This window comes from Macrotis lagotis, chromosome 1 (assembly GCF_037893015.1).
Source record: "Macrotis lagotis isolate mMagLag1 chromosome 1, bilby.v1.9.chrom.fasta, whole genome shotgun sequence".
NCBI lineage: Eukaryota > Metazoa > Chordata > Mammalia > Peramelemorphia > Peramelidae > Macrotis > Macrotis lagotis.
Window position 1 is genome coordinate 858087925 of NC_133658.1, and position 19049 is coordinate 858106973.

Sequence of the window (19049 nt, forward strand, 5' to 3'; positions counted from 1 at the left end):
TGCAGAAGAATCTTAAAAAAAAATCAAATCTTGTCACACAGCTTGGCCCCAAATCCCTCTCTCTTAAGGCTCTGACTAAGTTAGGAATGTAGTCATCTGTGGCTCATCACTTGCACTAAGAATAATCTTAACTCTTGGATTAATGGTCTAGAATCCCCAGTGGAAGCAAAGGTTGAACTGAAATGTTATCCACCATGACAGGGTCTTGTGAACTCAGGTACTGCCTTAGACTATAGGAAAGACCATAAAAAGGAGTGTCACATCCTTAATTCCCGCTGACTGTAAAAGGAATGTATATACATGCATATATATAGTAGAAGGGACAGGAAGGCAGTCTTTTGGGTAAGGTGGAAAATGGAGAGAGATGCATTGCTGGTTCAAGTAGATCTTTCTTTCCCAGCGCTGGGCTTGGATCCTTATATTCATATGAAAAGCTATGAAGCTGGACAGATTCATTTGGTGTGCAGATCCCTGGGATGGTTTCCAAAACCTCAGGTTCAATGGAGAGACACTCATGGGGAGATACTTCCATCAGAGACCCAATATCTGAATAAGGAGGGGCTATTCCAAACGGAGGCTTCTATTACTGTGAGAGATGGATCTCCAGGGAACGTGACCTGCTCTATTTGGAATGCTGCTCTTGGCCAAGAAAAGAGAACAACTCTATTCCTAGCAGGTAAATCTTGGATCAAATGATATAATTTTTGTAAATCACTTTGCACTATGTAAATATCAGCTATGGTGATTATTGTTGCATATTCTTATGAAGTAGGTGCCCTGAGAACTTACTTGGATCGGAAAGGGGGGGGCATATGTCTCCAAGGAAATCTAGGGCTTTACAGGGATGGACAATATGGGCCTGATCTATGGTTTCAGTGTCATTGAGAACTGAAAGCAATAGTTAAAGGTACCTGACTACCCTGGCCATGTCCAAGTTTTCTTGTTCTTCATTGCTTTCTGTTTCCTCTTCTCCTGGTTTTTCATTTATCTCCTTTCCTTTTTCTCTCCTGTTCTTTCTTTGGCTAAATCTTCAGCCGGTAGCACAGACAGATGCTGCTTAATCCCATTTATGGTCCTCAGGATTAAAGAGGATGGAAGAGAAAGGGGTGACTGGGGATGATTTTGAGGGGGGAGGAAGAAAATATAGTTTTTTTTAGGTTTTTTTTTTTTTGCAAGGCAAATGGGGTTAAGTGGCTTGCCCAAGGCCACACAGCTAGGTAATTATTAAGTGTCTGAGACCGCATTTGAACCCAGGTACTCCTGACTCCAGGGCCAGTGCTGTCTCCACTGCGCCACCTAGCTGCCCTGAAAATATAGTTTTTATGAGATGATTCTTTGATGACTGAAGAACTGTTCCATTTTTCAGAATGAGATGGGTCTTTGGGAAGTCATTTAGTACATCTTGCTGACTAAAGATAGGACTATCTAGCTATCTCAGACAGATGAGACTCCTGTTTCTAAATACATTAAGGTGGGGGTTCTTAATATTTTTATATGACATAGAGTTCTCTGATAATCTGATCTTGGATAATGTTTTTGGATGTATAAAATAAAATATGAAAGATTACAAAGGAAAACAATTATATTGAAATATATTTCCAAAGTATTTTTTTAAAAAGTTCAGGGACCCTAGTTTAAACTCTCAACTTTAGTGAAAATGATTTCACTAAATGTTGGGTCATTCAGCATTTTGGTCCCTGAGAAGACCTTTTTTAAGCAGCTAGGCAGAGCTCAATCTCCAGAAGGAATCAAGGCATAACAAGAGAAAAATGAGGGTCTCTGTCACATCCATGGATAGATATGGTATTTTACACAGTTTGTTAGAGCCTTTATAAACTTTAAAGTCTGATGTTCTTATGAGTAATTATGAGAAATTATGAGTATTATCACTGTCTTCATTATTATTTCCCTACTCTCTTCTTATGACAGTGGGGATTTCTGTTTCAGCTTTCCCCCTCTTTCATGTCACCCCTTCAACAGTGGGTCTGGCTGTGATTCTGCCTATTTTGGGGCTCCTCATTGCATTGGGTATTTATATCATATGGAAGCAACGCAGATCTAGAGGTAATATGATAAAATGGGGGTATGGGAGGGCTAATTGGTGGGTTATGGAGTGACAGTCCTCTTTGAAAGACTTGCAGAAAGTAAACAAATATCTAAAAATGAACACTAAAAAAACAAAGAGATGGGTCCCTTGTGGGGAAAATGGAATGCTAAGATGGAAATTAACTTCAGGCCTGGAGTCATACCCCTGGGCTATTGTAATGGGAATATGAAACTGAAATAGTCCTTGAGATCAACTGTAAAGCCTTAGACTTTGCATTTATTGGAAATGTTATTCTCATTCTTCCCTTTTTTTCAACCTCTTAACTTATTTAGGAGTCCAGTTCAATCAGTTAGACAAAGAAATGTCACATAAGTGTCAATCTTATTTGTCTCTTCTTTCCTTCCTCTAGAGAAGCTTCTTTACCAACAAGTTGTAGAGATAGGTAAGTATCCTAGATCAGAAGCAGTAAACAGTGACCAGACACTCTGTTATACCTGAGAGATAAAAACAATATAGCTAGTTTCTGGGTACATTCTTTCATTGCCCTAGTCTGGCTTCTAATTAGCCAAACTCTAAAACTTACTGAATTTTTTTATTCCTCTGTGTTTGGTTCTTGTAATTAGTGACTCTTAATAAGAATGTGATTCTTAATTAATTTGAATAAGAAGCAGATCTTATGTAATAGAAAGATCCACAGCAAATTATTCTCAGTTGTTTCTGTATTTTTAGGAGTGTTCTCTTTCTCTACATCATATGCTCAAATCTCTCTTTGTTCTTGCATTCTATTGCTTACAGCTATGAATTATAACAGAATTTCTGGAACTGTTCCAATTTCAGAAAATAATGATGATGATAAAATTTATGCTGATACTTCAAAAAACTGTAATTATTGCTTGGGCAAATGTTCTATTTTCTGTTCTAAATCACATGATCTGATGGTCTTTTAGAGTTGCTACGGCAAAAACCAGAAACCAAAATAAAAAAAAATCACCCTTCAGACAACCTGATAATGAACCTCACTGAACTTAGTTAGACTGGTCCCCATAGAAGAGATTTATTGTCTATTACTAAGATCGTACTCAGAACTATTTTTGCTTGGTAGAACCTTCCTATGTTTGTAATAATCTGTTCTTATATCTTTGGGAACCCAGGGTTACCTCCATGATATGATGAAATACTAGAGAAGGACTTTTGATAAATTCATTCATAAAATGGGAGAGAATACTGAATGGATTGGAAAACATAACCCAATAATATGTGCTTACAAGAAACACACTTGAAACATAAGTATTAAGATAAAGAGTGAAAATAGGGACCAGAGCAAAATCTATTATGTTTCAGCTGACTAAAAAAAATCAGAATAACAATTAAGACTTCAGATAAGGCTACAATAAGTATAGACATGATTTAAAAAAAGATAAACAGACACCCTAGATAATGAATCAATACTTAATATGTCAAATGGCACAATACCTAAATATCTAAAGAAAAAGTTACTCAAATTGGAGAGAGAAATTGATAGTAAATTTATAATAGTAGGGGACCTCAGTGTACCCTTGTAGACCTGTACACATCTAACTAAAACATTATCAAGAGAGAAACCAAATATTCAATTAGAACTTTGGAGAAATTAGAGATAATCAATTGGTGGTGAATACTGAATGAGAACAGAAGGCAATTTACATACTTCTCACTTTATATATTACCTTTACAAAAGTTAACCTTGTATTGGGGAATAAAGATCTCATTAAAATGTAGAAAAGAAGAAGTTCTAAACATAACATCTACTGATTACTATGCCATTAAAAACTATTTTTATTGAAGGATTCTTGAAAAAAATAAAAAGCAATTAGAAACTAAGCATACTTTAAATTTCTGTTTGGTCAAAGAACAAAATATAGAAAGAAAACAAAATCTTATTAAAGAAGATTGCAATAAGGAGATAACATACCAAAACTTTGGGAATGAAACTAAAGTAGTTCTGAGGGGAAATTTTATTTTACTTTTTCCAATTACATGTAAAATTAGTTTTCAACATTAATTTTTTGTAAGATTTCAAGTTCCATATTTTTATACCTTACTCCCTTCTCTCCCCCCTCCTAATGACAGTGACTAGTCTGATTTAGGTTTTACATGTATAAGCATATTTTCCTGTTGTGAAATAAGAAACAGAACAAAGGGAAAAACATAAAATAAATTTTAATAAGTGAAAACAGTATGTTTTGGTCTGCATTCAGACTCCATAGTTTTTCCTCTGGGTGTGGATGGCATGTCTATCACAAGTCTTTTAGAATTGTCTTTGTTCATTGAACTGCTGAGAGGGGCTAAGTCTATCACAGTTGATCATCACACTGAGGGGAACATTTATAGCTCTAAATGCTTTCATCACTTAAAAGAGAAAAAAAAAGAACAAATCAGTTATTTAGGAGTACAACTTAAAACACTTTAACAATAGCAAATTAAAACTAAGCAACAAAATAGAAGAAATTAGTAAAATTAAAAGCCCCAAACTGTTGAACCAATAAGTTTCAGAATTTTTTTAAATGAAGAAAATAGGTAAATAGTATGACTTTCAAAAGCAAGAAAAGCCAAACTGTTCATATCAAATGTGAAAAAGAATTCACAAAACCTAAGAGGAACTAAAGAAATTTATCATAAACTATTTTGCTAACAAAACTAATAATTAAGTGGATAAATATTTACAAAAATATAAAGTACCCGGGGCGGCTAGGTGGCGCAGCGAATAGAGCACCAGCCTTGGAGTCAGGAGTACTTGGGTTCAAATCCGACCTCAGACAGTTAATAATTACCTAGCCGTGTGGCCTTGGGCAAGCCACTTAAACCCATTGCCTTGAAAAAAAAATCTAAAAAAAAATATAAAGCACCCTATTTAACAAAAGAAGAAATAAACTATTTAAATAGCTCAATATCAGATTTTAAAATTGGACAATTAATGCATGAATTCCCAAATCAATTAAAAAATAATGCAGGATTATGAGGATTTGCAAGAAATTCTATAAAATTTTCAAAGAGAAATTACTTCCAATATTACAGAAACTATTTGTAATAGTAGAAAAAAAGGTACTTTACCAATCTCTTTCTTTTATATTTATATGGTCTTAATATCCATATCATGGAGATAAAGACTTTTGTATAAGAAAATTCTAACAAAACATTTGGAAAGTTATCCTAACAAAATTCTGCAAAATATTAGTAAAACATAGGATCTGTCACCTCAAAGCAGCTATAGAAATATGAACACTTCTTTGCCAAAAAAAGAAGCAAAGATATTGATAGACATACTTAAAACACATGGTAAACAGGTAAAATAATTTTGGACAAAAAGATATAACTTTACCACACAGGTGTATGTCTTTGGATTTGTTGTATACAACCCAAAGAGGTCTACCTCGAGATGAAGTTTATCAAACAGCTATGAACCAGAAATGGAATAAAAGGTCATGGTTGATATTCTCATGAATTTCGGTCAAAAATATGTTGACAAAGAAATATCTGAGTCAAATGAATTTGTTTCTAGAAACAAAAGGGTTTATGAATGCAATTCCAAGCCAGCTCATTACCACTAGAAATTTTTAAGGAGCCTGCACATAGTGATCAAATGTACTTTGTGTAAAAAACAGTAGAAACTTTGCAAGACAGCATTTCAGGCTACTAGAATTAAATAGCTATCGAATATCTAGTAAGATATAGTAAGAAACTTATTATTTTTCATAAAATTAGAGAAAACAAATATTCATCCTACAAAGACAGGGCTTAAAATATCCTGGATAATTCAACCATTAAATTGTACAGGAATCAGTCACAAACCAAAATATTGTCCACAATCACCTAAATGTAACTCTGATCTATAAAAACTAAAGAACATAATTTTAAATGGATTTCACCAGACCTAAATATTCATAAGTTTCAAACTATTTAGAATAAAAACTTTCAAATTATGGAAAACTGGCAGAGGAAATCAAGACCATACAGAAAATGGATAAGGTACCTATTGTCCAGTCAACTATTGTAGTTGGAAAGATGATTCTTTCAGTGAGCCTACTGAGGATTATCTTACATCTTAATACCTTCATCCAATTACAGAGAGCAGTCAATTTCTATCTATATATGCAGTAGTTCATAAAATATTAAGCAAAAAAAAAATAGTGGGAGAATAACTTGTTCCAGGATCATTTCTATCTAAAACCCATAAAAAAAAGAGATAAGAATTATAATACTACTGATTTATATAATCTTTTAAGGTTATATGAAGCAAAAGAAAATTGCTTGTAATTCTATAAATAAGGAAATATACCTTTAATAAGGCTTTATGAAAGTAATATCCTTTCTCATATTATGTGCCATTATTTTTAGTTTTGTAAACCTAAAATATCTTTTGTTCTCAAGTAAGCTAGTGATTGGAATTTTGAATTTAGAGGATTGATAAAACAGGAAGGAAATTCATTTTAAATACCCTTACATCTCAACTTCAGGTTTAGTGCCATAGAGTGTGAAAGATATAGGAAATTTTCATTCATTTGAAAATATAACTCATTTTCTGTCATTTTTATGAAAAATAACAAATATCACATGCTGGTGCTTGCCCAGCATTGACAGTGTGCTATAGTACTTTATGGATACTGATGAACAGCTCAAAGGTAGAAAATCTGAGAAAAAAGCCATACTGATGATTAGTCCATGAGAGCTAGGTTAGGATATATGGGTTGTCACATTCTGATGCCAAATATCATATGATAGTGTTTGCCTGATGTTGATGAAGCCCCTTGGTGCCTCATTAATAAGGGAGGAAGGGAAATCAATTTAAGGTCAGAGATTCCCCCAGCAGTCAGACCATCTTCAATAGTTTCCTACAACTCAGGCCAAGTGGTGGAATGATTCTGGTAAAGGCAAGTGAGAAGGAGGCCTTGCACAGCATAGCCCTCATTATTATAGATATAATTGTAACCCACAGCACTGATCGCTTGGTTGGTGTGGTCCTCTTTGATAAGGAAAGACTAATACACTCCATATTAACTTGATGACTTCTACTTTGTAGAATCATAGGAATTTAGAGTTGGAAGGGACTGGAAGAAAAAGAATAGTGGGTTTGGAACCAGAATACCTGAGTTTAAATTCTAACTCTATTTAGTTCTTTTGTAGTTTTCATCAAATCATTTTATCTTCTTTGGATTCAGTTTCCTTCCCTGTAAAATAAGGAGTTGGAGTAGTTGATTTTTAACGTCTCCAGCTCCAAATCTTCTAATTCTGTAATCCTTTTGAGTGATATGAAAGTAGAATCAAAGAATCCTTATACAAAAAATTCCTCTGTTCTGATGAAGAGGCAGGGCATAGTGTTATTATGCAAGACGAGATCCTGAAGTTGGAAAACTGACTATTCTTGCTAGGTGAATAAATGAAATACTTAAAGAGATGTCAGTAAAAAGTGAAATACAAGAAGAGAAGTACAGTTTCTAGCAGGCATGGGATTGCTGATGTAACATGGTAGCCATCATGCAATAGGATGACCATCCTCTTAACCTCTGCATGATAAAAGGGATAGTGTGGTGAAGTGGAAAGACCATGGGACAGGGAACCAGGGGGCTCTGGATTCTAGTCCTGGATGGGTTACCAGCTGTGTGTGTGTTTGTCCTTGGGGGAACTATTTTATCATACCTCAGATTCCTCATTGGTAAAATACAAAGGTGTACTTGATGATTCCTAAGATTCCTTCTAGATATAACAATCTAGGAATAAAATGGAAAGTTTTCAACTCAGTCAGATATATTTCCAGAAGGATTATAACTCTGATGACCATTTTGGACCAAATAAAAGTCACAGTTCCAAAATGAAATCGCTTTGAAAGGAAATAACAATGAATTGATTCAAATGAAAATGAGGTATCCTTTCAAATGAGTGAAGATTTCCTATATCTTTCACACTCTATGGCACTAAAAATGTAAATAAGCCACATAAGGAATCACAGAACCAAAGAATCACAGAATTGGAAGGAATCTCAGGGGTGATACATTTCAAACCATACCTAATCAGGATTCCTCTCGGCCACACCTCCAGCAAATAGTAATTCAATCTTTGCTTGAAGATCTCAGATAAGAGTACACTCTCTAACTCCCAAGGCAGACCATTCCATTTCAACAGCTCTTATTCTTAGCAAATTTTTCCCTTCATTAATCTTGGTTCAGGTCTCTGCTAAGTACAATATGTCTAATTTTTCCATGTGATAACCATTCAGATGTTCAGATTTTATGCACGCCAGTAGGGTGAGGGAGGAAAATGTGATCTATATTCAAATTAACATTGTAAATGGTAGAAAAAGAGAAAAGTTTTTTTTCCTCTTATATAAATCTACTTTCTAATTAATTTGGTCAAAATATAGTTATTACATAAAAGAAGATATAGATATAAACATCAAACTGACAGGACTGGATCTCATTTCCTTTTCCTCTCTTTCCAGAAAATCTTCTCTCAGATCATGGGAAAGAGAAAGGTAATTATTTGAGACATGTGGGACAAAGGAGGGAAGGGTAATTTTTCTTTCCATATAAACAAGACAGCATTTCTTTGCAATGATAATAGATGCTCCACGAATACTAATTGAATGAAATGTTTAGTGCTAAAGAAATTGTGAGAAGATTGTGGAATTAGCAGGAGAGGATAGAGGGAGGTCCATGATCAGAACTTAAATTTTGGTTATTGAGTTCCCACCTATGCTAGTTTCCCCTTAAGTTTCAAAAAAGAATGTTCTTCCTGATTTGTAAAATTCTAATTTGTTCAGCATAGTCTAATAGATTACTGAGCTTTGTGTCAGGAAGACTCCCCTATTCTCATTTCCCCTCCCTTTTTTTATTTCCCCTTCCTTCTCCTCTCTACTTATTGACTCTATTGTCATTTAACTTCCCTGGGCCTCAGTTTCCTCATTAGTAAAACATGAGATGCATGAAATAGGAGGCATCTGAGATACTAGTTTATTCATATTATTTTACAATAAACATCTTTTTTTAAGATTGTTCTGTACTTACACAATTGATTTTTTTTTTTTTGGAACTCCAGGATAGGACTATATTTACTTCAATTAAATACTATTAAATTCAGCCTGTTGGGATGTTTTAGAATCTTGATTCTATAATAGTGCATTAATTATTTTCTATCTCCAGATTCATTAGTCAGAAATGTGATAACCTTTCCATCTATGCTTTTATTCAAAGCATTGCCAAAAATGTCAACAGAACAAGGTCAAGCACAGAGCAATGTGACATTCCACCAGAGACTGCTTACCAATGGACAACAATCCACTAATCACTACTTTAGGATCTGGTTATTTAATTTGTCCTTAATTTACCTCACTATGCAATCATTCAAGACCCATTGCTCTATCATGATGCTGATGCAGTCACATGTTGGCACATTCACATTTTTGTGCATACCTATGCACACTAACATTCATGGATGTACATATCCATAAAGGTCAACTAAAATGAAATAGATTAAAAAAAAATGTAAAAATTAGAAGAAAGTAACAAGACTTCATAGAAAAGGTCTTCAGTGAAATGGCAATAAAATAATATAATTCCAAATTTCTGATCTTTGGGAGATGCTACTTGATAAAGTATTAACAAGAAATCTTCCCCCCCATTCTTTCAGTACAAAGAGAAGTTATGATGAAACTCTCCAGGATTCTTTGAGGGAATGGGGCTAGTTGTGTGATAGTCTATTCTGGGATGGGCTTCCTGTCTCTGGGAGTCCTGACATTTATATAAGGAAAAAGTAACATTATTCATTGAACTTTGCTTTTTTTTTTTTTTTCCCCTAGGAAGACTTCATAAAGGACTCAGTAAGTTTTGCTTCTCCACCAAGTGGTGACACACATTATTTTTTGTTGCCATATCTTCTCAGAAAGTTGACATGTATAGCTTTCAGTTCAATAAGGGTGGAAGGGGTGGAATTCTGTTTATGGTAATGAAGATTTCTGGGACTGAATATTTCAACTATTCTAGAATCTTAGACTGTCCAATCTAGGAAAGCCTTAGAAATCTGAGTTCTAGGTATTCTTAGTTTTTTCTCTGTCATAGTCTGGAAAGTGTATGAACTTCTTCTCCTAATCATGTTTTTGAATGCAAAAAAAAAATAAATAAAATGCATAATATTATAAAGGAAACCAATTATATAGAAATAAAAAATGTATTTTTTTCCTCATGCAAATACACAGATGCCCTGAAATCTATCATGAGGGTCCATGAACTATAGATTGAAATCTGATCTAGGGGAAAAAACCCTACTTTTTTTCCCCTCACAAATGGGTAACTTAGTAATCATTAGCTAAATTGGTTTTACACACTGAGTTAATTCAACAAAATCTTTCCTTGGTAAATCCATTGTATAAGAAGGTCCTATTCATCCTTGGGCAACCAAAGTCCTTTGGATAAGATCCCAAAATGGGCTTGCACTATGAGGAGATCCCACCTTATGACAAAGGATGCTAATTCCCTGACAAAGTATTACTTGGGAGAATTTGGAAGGGGAATGAAATTAAGCTAGACTGGATTCTCTGGACAGAAGTATTTATACTGATTTCTCAAACTTTTTATGTTTTAGAGAAATATCGGGCTGAGCTCAGTAAGTTCTATTTTTTCTTAATACTGTTAGTTCTAACTTGTCCTCTATGAGGCCTATATTTCCAAGTATGATTTCCTTATCTCCCTATTTGATCTGTTACAGAATTGAAAAGAACTGCAGCAGATGCAGGTGAGATGCAGCTTCTGATGTCTCTCTCTCTCTCTCTCTCTCTCTCTCTCTCTCTCTCTCTCTCACACACACACACACACACACACACACACACACACACACACACACACACACACACACACATCTCCTTTTGGAGTTTCCTTCCCTTCTGTTGTGCTTCCCTGAAAAAACCAACTATTTTCTTGTATCCCCTTGCAGGCTGGAGAAGAGCTAGATTACACCCTGGTAAGTGACACTGATCTGTATAAAAATTCAGGTGCCTATTTTCCTCCAATCTTAAAATCCCTAGTCTTGTCTCATCTTTCAATATATCAGAGAAAGATAGTATTTCCTTGAAAAATAGGGTAGTTTTACACATAGATGACTCAGAATTTTTCTTCTCTTTCCAGTGTCTTAACAATAGTTTTGGCAGAGTCAAAGGTAGCATTCCTGGGGTGGCTAGGTTGCCCAGTGGCTAGAGCACCAGCCTTGGAGTCAGGAGCACCTGGGTTCAAATCCAGTCTCAGACACTTAATAATTACCTAGCTGTGTGGCCTTGGGCAAGCCACTTAACTTCATTTGCTTTACAAAAACATGAAAAAACAAAACAAAAACCAAACAAACAAAAAGTAGCATTCCTTGGCTGAAGCCAGTCACATGAGAGAAGTTTCCCAGAGGTCTCCTGAATCCTTTTTTTATTCTTTAGGTTTTTGCAAGGCAAACAGGGTTAAATGGCTTGCCCAAGGCCACACAGCTAGGTGATTATTAAGTGTCTGAGACTGGATTTGAACCCAGGTGCTCCTGACTCCAGGGCCGGTGCTTTATCCACTATGCCACCCAGCCACCCCTGGTCTCCTGAATCCTAACCTTGTCCCAATCTGTATCCTCATCTTGCTCTCTCTACAGTGGATGTGACTTTGGATCCAGATACAGCTCATCCCAAACTCTTTCTCTCTGAAGATCTGAGAAGTGTGAAACTTGGAGACAAGCGACAGGATGTTCCTGACAATCCCCAGAGATTTGACTTTGTTGTCAGTGTGCTGGGGTTTCCAAGCTTTACATCTGGCTGCCATTACTGGGAGGTATGTGTTGGAAACAAAACCAAGTGGATCCTTGGGGTCTGCAGTGAGTCAGTGAGCAGGAAGGGCAAGATCACGGCGTCTCCTTCAAATGGACACTGGCTGTTGCGTCAGAGTCGGGTGAATGAGTATGAAGCTCTTACATCGCCACAGACTTCCTTCCGTCTCAAAGAGAGCCCTCGCCGAGTGGGGATTTTCTTGGACTATGAAGCTGGATTTGTCTCTTTTTACAATGCAACCAACAAATCTCACATCTATACCTTCATCCATGCCTTTTCTGGTCCTCTGCGCCCTTTCTTTGAGCCTTGCCTACAAGATGAAGGGAAAAATGTGGCTCCTTTAATCATTTGTTCAGGATCACAGAGCTCTGAGGAATTCATTTCCTCTGACTTAACTCCTGAGATTTCAAAAGGAGAAAAACTGACTTTAGGCCTTGGTAATGGGAGCATACTCAAGAAGGCAGGCCAAGCATCAAACCCATTCCAGGACAATGTCTCGTCCTGGCCTAATGATATCACCCCAGCCCTTCAGGGGCTCAGGGCTCCATTCTTTTAGTGAGGTGTGTGTGTCTCGTTACTGTTCTCTACCCCTCTTCAGTTCAACCCCAGCATCCAACTGGTACATTACCTGTAGGGTATCCTTACCCTACATACTCTCTATGTACAGCAATACCTCAAAAATCTATGCTGGTATCTATGGAGCCCTTCTTACTACAGGCCACAACTCCTCTGTAACTTAAAAGATGGACTTCAAGTTGTTCTGAGTTATAGACATCATCATCCCATGGCCAGCCTGGTGGCAAGTTTTTCTAGACTTGGCTAGACTGGTCTTCAGATGGCAGACACAGTCTATCATCAGGAATATATGAAAAACTTTTTCAAGAGCCCAGTGTTTCCTCCATGCATTGGTGGGGGCATTTGAGTATTTTAAGGCAGGGCTCTGTATGAAAATGTCTTCACCATCCTCCTCAGGACTAAAATTCTCCATGTTATCAACTTCCCTCAATTCCTGACCTTTTAGAGGAAATTATTTAGAGGAAAGGTTGACGTCCTCCTGGACATTTTGATGATAGGCAGCTAGATGGTATAATAGTGGAAGACTCAAGTTTGAATCCTGTCTCAGACTCTTGCTAGCTACGTGATTCTTGGAAAGTACTTACCCTATCAGCCTCAGTTTCTGTATCTGAGAAATGGGGGGGGGATGCCTATCTCACAGGGTTGTTTTAATGATCAACACACACAAAGTGATCTGCAAAATCGTTATTACTCTATTTCTGTGGCAAAAATTTTGGGAATCACCCATGGTCATAGCAAAATGTCATATGGAAAACAAATGGACCAGCCATTAAGTCGTTTAGATGGAGATACCATGCAAGTATAGCTGAAGACTTAGACACAAGACTATATCCTCAGAGTTAATTCTATCTTAACTTGAATCAGTATATTAACCAGAAAGGAAAAGCCCTCCATCTAGGATTAATACTTGTTCTTTTCTTAACCTAATCAAATTTGTCATTCATTATAAGTCACAATCTTCAAAGTTTAGGTCTTTGTTCCAAGCACAAGCATTCAATGAGATCAACATTATAAAGAAATAGTGAACATTTGCTTAGCCTATCAATTCCTCTTTTTTTCTCAGTCTATTTCTTTTGGAAGATAAAAAGAGAAGTAAATGAACTTTGGCATCCTTTCTTACTTGTCTAGAATCGCATAATACTGGAGAAACAGGGTTTTGCCCCAAGATGCTAATATATGAGAAGGGATTATTGTTCCCCTAAGGGGTGCTTTTCCTCCCTATGGGGAAATGCTTCCTATTTGTGGTGGTGGGGTAGTCTCTTTCTTCCTGTGGCACCTATCATCCCTATGGTTCACCTTGTGGTCCTCTGGTGGCTTCTAGCACAGCTGCCCTTGGTTTCTACCCCTGCCCCCCTCCAGAATGTACCTCTTTTCTAGACTCTTCCCTTCTTCAGTCCTGCTGGAGGCAATGATCACACTCTAGGATATGGACTGCCTCCTGCTATGACTATACTTTGATTGTGACTATTTATTTTTGTACCACACTGATCCTTTTTGCAATTGTATCTGCTCTAGGCTCAATTATCACTAGTTAAGGTTCTGTTCAGTAGCATTGTTATTATCGTTCCTCTTTATAATATGGAGTTATATTTTATGTAACAATTTAAAAAATAGGTTGATAAATTTAACTAGAACCTGATGTATTGAGCCAAGGAAAGCTGACTTACAACAATGGTAATTGTCTGACACACAATCTCATTTGAGCCTCCCAAAAATTTCATTAGATGGGTGCTATAGATACTTTTAATCTCATTTTACAAGTGAGGAAACTGAGGTTCATAGATTGTGATTTGGCTAAAGTCTTATAGCAACTAAGTATCAATCAGAATTTGCACCTCGGTCGTCCTGACTCCAGAGCCAGTCTCTATCGTCTGTGCTATGTGACTCACACAGAGACATGCTTATTCTGCAACAAGCAAGCATTGGGAATATAAGAAGACATACTCCCTATGAAGAAGACTTTTAAACAATAGGATTAACTAAACAGTGGGACCCAGATGTAGATCATATGTTCATTCATGCGAACAAAAAATCATCCTTGAGTAAAAACTTGGGGTCAGCAAGAATCCAAGAGGCAAAGTCAAGAATTGTAACCCCCTTTACAAACTGTGGACAGGGTTAATTCATTTGATCAAGGAGCACTTTGTCAAGGGTCAAGATTATTGGTCAGTCAACGGCTTTTTAGTCAAGCCTGTGTACACATATCAAAAACTGAAAATATGAAATACACTGATGATGGTCAAGGGACTCATTTTTAAATAGGAAGGACAAGTCTGGAGCAAGGACTTTGTAGGGTTTATGAAGATTGGGTCTATGGCTTTATATTCCCATTGAATATGTGTGGTATGAGCCTATTCAGGCCTTCTGCCTGCAAATGAGAAGAATTCTACAAATCCTCAACTCCCATCACAAGTTGATTAGATTACCATATCAGTGTTTGAGTAGAACTCTTTTTTGTAAACTTTGAAAATTAAAGTTTGATATTGTTTGGTATATTGCTTTTTCTCCCCTTTGTCTTTTTGGATTGGGGAGTCAATGGGCAAAGAGTGGGCTGTTTAGGGGAGAAATATATCATGAAATTTGTTTTCTCAAAACCTGAACTGCCTTCCAAACAAGATTTAATGTGCATGCAACTGTTTTATTTCTGTTTTCTCAGTGTCAGATTCATAGAAGGTTGTAATTATAATTGGTTAAGATGTTTATTTCTCTCTCACCCATATACTCACTTTCCCTATATTCTTTACTGATCTGGTAAAGCTTCTCCAATACTGGTACAAGTAGCTGACAGTCTATTGAACAACAAAATAAACAAAAATAAGATTCTATTTCTGAATCTTATATTAAGAATCCTATATCAAATGCTTTTAAATTTATGAGATTATTTGTGAAACGGCAAAAGCTTCTATCTCCCCTAAATCTGGATTTGTCTGGCAACCTTATTAGTATTGCTGTGTTTATGTTAGTTCATCCAGTGAAAATCAAACTTTGTTGTGCAAGTAACTGAATATAGTGGAAAGATCATTGGTCTGGTTGTCAAGACTCTCTTGGGTTTTAGACCTGGCTCTGGCTCTGGAGAAGTCTCTAGGACAAGGTTCCTACCTTAGTCATAGAAGTTGGGCTCAGGCTATGATAGAGCTCAAAAAAGATTTTGAGAATCAAATAAAGCAGATAGAAGAAAAATTGGGAAAATAAATGAGAGATGCAGGAAAAACATGAAAACGAAGTCAGCAGCTTAGTCAAGGAAATCCAAAAAAATGCTGAAGAAAATAACATGTTAAAAACTAGCTTAGGTTAAATGAAAACCGTTCAAAAAGTTATTAAAGAGAAGAATGCTTTAAAAAAGCAGAATTGCCAGATGGAAAAGGAGATAAGAAAGCTCTCTGAGGAAAACAAATCCTTCAGATGCGGAATGGAGCTAAAGGAAGTTGATGATTTTGCACAAACTCAAGACACAATAATTCAGCACCAAAAAGAATGAAAAACTAGAAGAAAATGTGAACTATCTCATTGAAAAAGTTAACAACTCATCTGAAAAACATATCTAAAAAAGATAATTTAAAAATTATTGGGCTACCTGAAAGTCATGATCAGGAAAAGAGCCTTGACCTCATTTTTAAAGAATTTCTACAGGAAAATTGCTCTGATATCCTAGAAGCAGAGGATAAAATAGAAATTGAGAGAATCCACCAATCTCCCCTGGAAAGAGATTAAAAAAAAAACAACCTCCAGGAATGTTATAGTCAACTTCCAGAACTCCTAAGTCAAAGAAAAAAATATTACAAACAGCCAGAAGGACACAATTCAAATACTGTGGAACTGCAATCAGGATTACCCAGGACTTAGCAGCAACTACGTTAAGGGCTTGTAGAGCTTGCAATATAATATTCTGGAAGGCAAAAGAGCTTGGAATGCAACCAAGAATCAATGATCCAGCTAAACTGAACATCTTCTTCCAAGAGAAAAGATAGACTTTCAGTGAATCAGGGGAATTTCAAATGTTCCTGTTGAAATGACCAGAACTGAACAGAAAGTTTGATATCCAAGTACAAGACTCAGGTGGAACATAGAGAAGGTGGATGAGAAGGGTAAATTATGAGGGACTTGATGATGAACTGTGTGTATTCCTGCATGGAAGATGATACTGATAATACTCATATGAACTTTCTCATTTGATAGAGCAGTTAGAAGGAGCTTTTATAGATGAGGCACAGGAAAGAACTGAATTTGAAGATATAATATATAGTAAAAATGGAGTCAACGGGTGAAAGGGAAATGTACTGGGAGTAAGAGAAAAGAGAGGTAGAGTAGACTAAGATAATTTCTTGTAGCTTTTGCAATAGTATGGAAGGGAGGAAGGTGAGGGGGAATGAGGGAACCTTCATTCTCATCAGAAATGTCTAATAGAGGAAACAGCATACACACTCAACAGGGTATAGACATCTAGAAGAAAAAGGAGAGAAGGGGGATGGGGGTAGGGGAGGGGGTATGTGGGTGATAGAGGAGAGGGTAGATCATAGGACAGGATACTTAGATATAATACATTTTCTTTTTTACTTTTTTGTAAGGTGGTAGGATTGGGTGGCCTGTCCAGGACCACAGGTCTGGGTGGTGGCTAGGTCTCTAGGGTGGGATGTAGGCTCGGGGCCTCTTAGCCCCAGGGCCAGTGCTCTGTCCATTGCACCACTAGGCTGCCCCACAGCACTATTATTATTATTATTATTACTATTATTATTATTGTTTTGAGGCAATGGGGGTTAAGTGTTCAAGGTCACCCAAGCTAGGTAATTATTAAGTGACTGAGACCAGATTTGAACTCAGGTCTGTCTCCAGGGCTGGTGCTCTATCCACTGCACCACCTAGTTGCCCCCCCCCCCACAGCACATTTTTGAAGAGGGACAGAGTGAAAGGGGAGAGAAAATATAATAGATGGCAGTGGGAAGGAATGGATGGAGGGAGTTATAATCAGCAACAGCAACTATGGAAAAATATGGAAATAACTTCTATGATGGACTTATGATAAAGAATGTGGTCCACCTAAGACAGAACTGATGGTATTGGAACACAGACTGAAACACATTTTTTTCTTTTTCTTTTACTTTATTTCTCAAGAGGTTTTATATTTTTGTAGGGGAGGGGATATTGTGCTTACTCTTAAACAAGAATATATTAATACTGTGTAAATAAATTAAAGAAAATTAAAAGAAAAATGAAAAAACATATTAGAATGGGGCAGCTTGGAGGTATGGTGGATAGAGACAGCCCTGAAATCAGGAGAATCTGACCTTGAATACTTACTAGCTATGTGACCCTGGGCAAATCACTTAACTTGGAATGCCTAGAGAAAAAAAACAAAACAAAACAGAACTTTGATTGATACAATGACCAACCATGCCTGCCGGAGACCTATGATGAAACCTGCTACCCAAATCCTGATGGAGAGGTCATTGACTCAGGCAGAATGAGACATCACTGTGTAGCTCATTTTGTTTTATTATACTTGTTTGTTCATGAAATTCTTTTTCTTTTGCAATTGGGGAGGAATAGAGGCAGAGAGCTCTGTCAAAGAAGATCATTGAAACATTTTTAAAAAAAAACACAGAAAAGAACAGAAGCAAGTTCAACAGGAAGCAAGTTCAGCAGAAAGCAAAGACAAAGATTTTTAAAGTAATGTATAGAATGTTCTATATACTTTAAAAACAAAGGGGTTATTGTTCTCAGGAAATGTTATATATGACAGATACAAACAAACCAAATATATATATCTATGCTATGTGTAAAATTTATGTGTATATAAATAGGTAAATTTTATATATATATATGCCTATATATGGGTGTATATGTATATAAATATGTGTATATGTGTGTGTATATGTATGTGTGTGTGCATCCATGCTTAATTGTGGACTTCTGGGGGTGGGGAGAGATGGGAGGGAAAAAAAATAAAGCAAACAGTGCACAGTAGAGAACAGAAAAAAATTACAAAGAAGCAAAGATGGACAATTTTGAACATGCTGTTTAATTTTTTATTATTTAGATTTTCTTCAAACTGAAATTTGTTTTATAATTATGAATTCTCTCATGTTTTGCTGCTCACATGGCAATTTTTTTATTTTATAAAATAAAAAAAGATTAAAAAACCCAAACTTTATGAAATGGAGATTACATTTCATATATAATCTTCTTTTTGTGTTCTATTAATTATTTGTTTCCATGTATACAAAACACAAAAATGCTCCTTTGGTGTTTGATTCAGGATTTTAAAAAAATGTAAAAGTATAGATGAATGGTAATTACAGAAAGAGAGAAAGAAATAAATGGAAGGATAATTCCATTTTGAAAGTAGAATCTTGGTGGGAGTGCGATGGGCAAAGGGTAAAGGGTATGAGTTTCTATCCAGTCCAAAGTCATTGTGTCTTTGGGGGGATGACTAGGAAAGGGATGTATGTACACAATGAATAGAACACCACGAATGGTACACAATGAATGGAGTGGAGATGGCAAGACTGTCTGCATTATACCAGGCAGGAGGTGAGGAGGCCTGCTCTAGGGTGGTGGCCCTGGAGTTCTTGGGGATCCTGCTAAAACAGAGGAGCAGGGACAAAGTGAGAT

At 36.3% G+C, this 19049-nt stretch overlaps 1 protein-coding gene across 5 annotated transcripts in view; it reads left to right on the forward strand.

The window, feature by feature from the left end:
- The window catches only part of ERMAP (erythroblast membrane associated protein (Scianna blood group)), a 31687-nt gene extending 14789 nt beyond the window's left edge, over nt 1-16898 (forward strand). For 2 of the 5 annotated variants that reach the window (XM_074217820.1, XM_074217819.1), the window contains exons 4-12: nt 401-676; nt 1930-2064; nt 2457-2489; nt 8520-8552; nt 9876-9896; nt 10658-10678; nt 10781-10807; nt 11006-11032; nt 11693-16898. In XM_074217820.1, the coding sequence (XP_074073921.1) occupies nt 401-676; nt 1930-2064; nt 2457-2489; nt 8520-8552; nt 9876-9896; nt 10658-10678; nt 10781-10807; nt 11006-11032; nt 11693-12420 (1301 nt within the window). In that variant the 3' untranslated portion in view covers nt 12421-16898. The remainder of the gene's footprint in view (nt 1-400; nt 677-1929; nt 2065-2456; nt 2490-8519; nt 8553-9875; nt 9897-10657; nt 10679-10780; nt 10808-11005; nt 11033-11692) is intronic. The other 3 variants (XM_074217822.1, XM_074217823.1, XM_074217824.1) reach the window with 3 other exon arrangements.
- Nucleotides 16899-19049: the final 2151 nt, after the last annotated feature.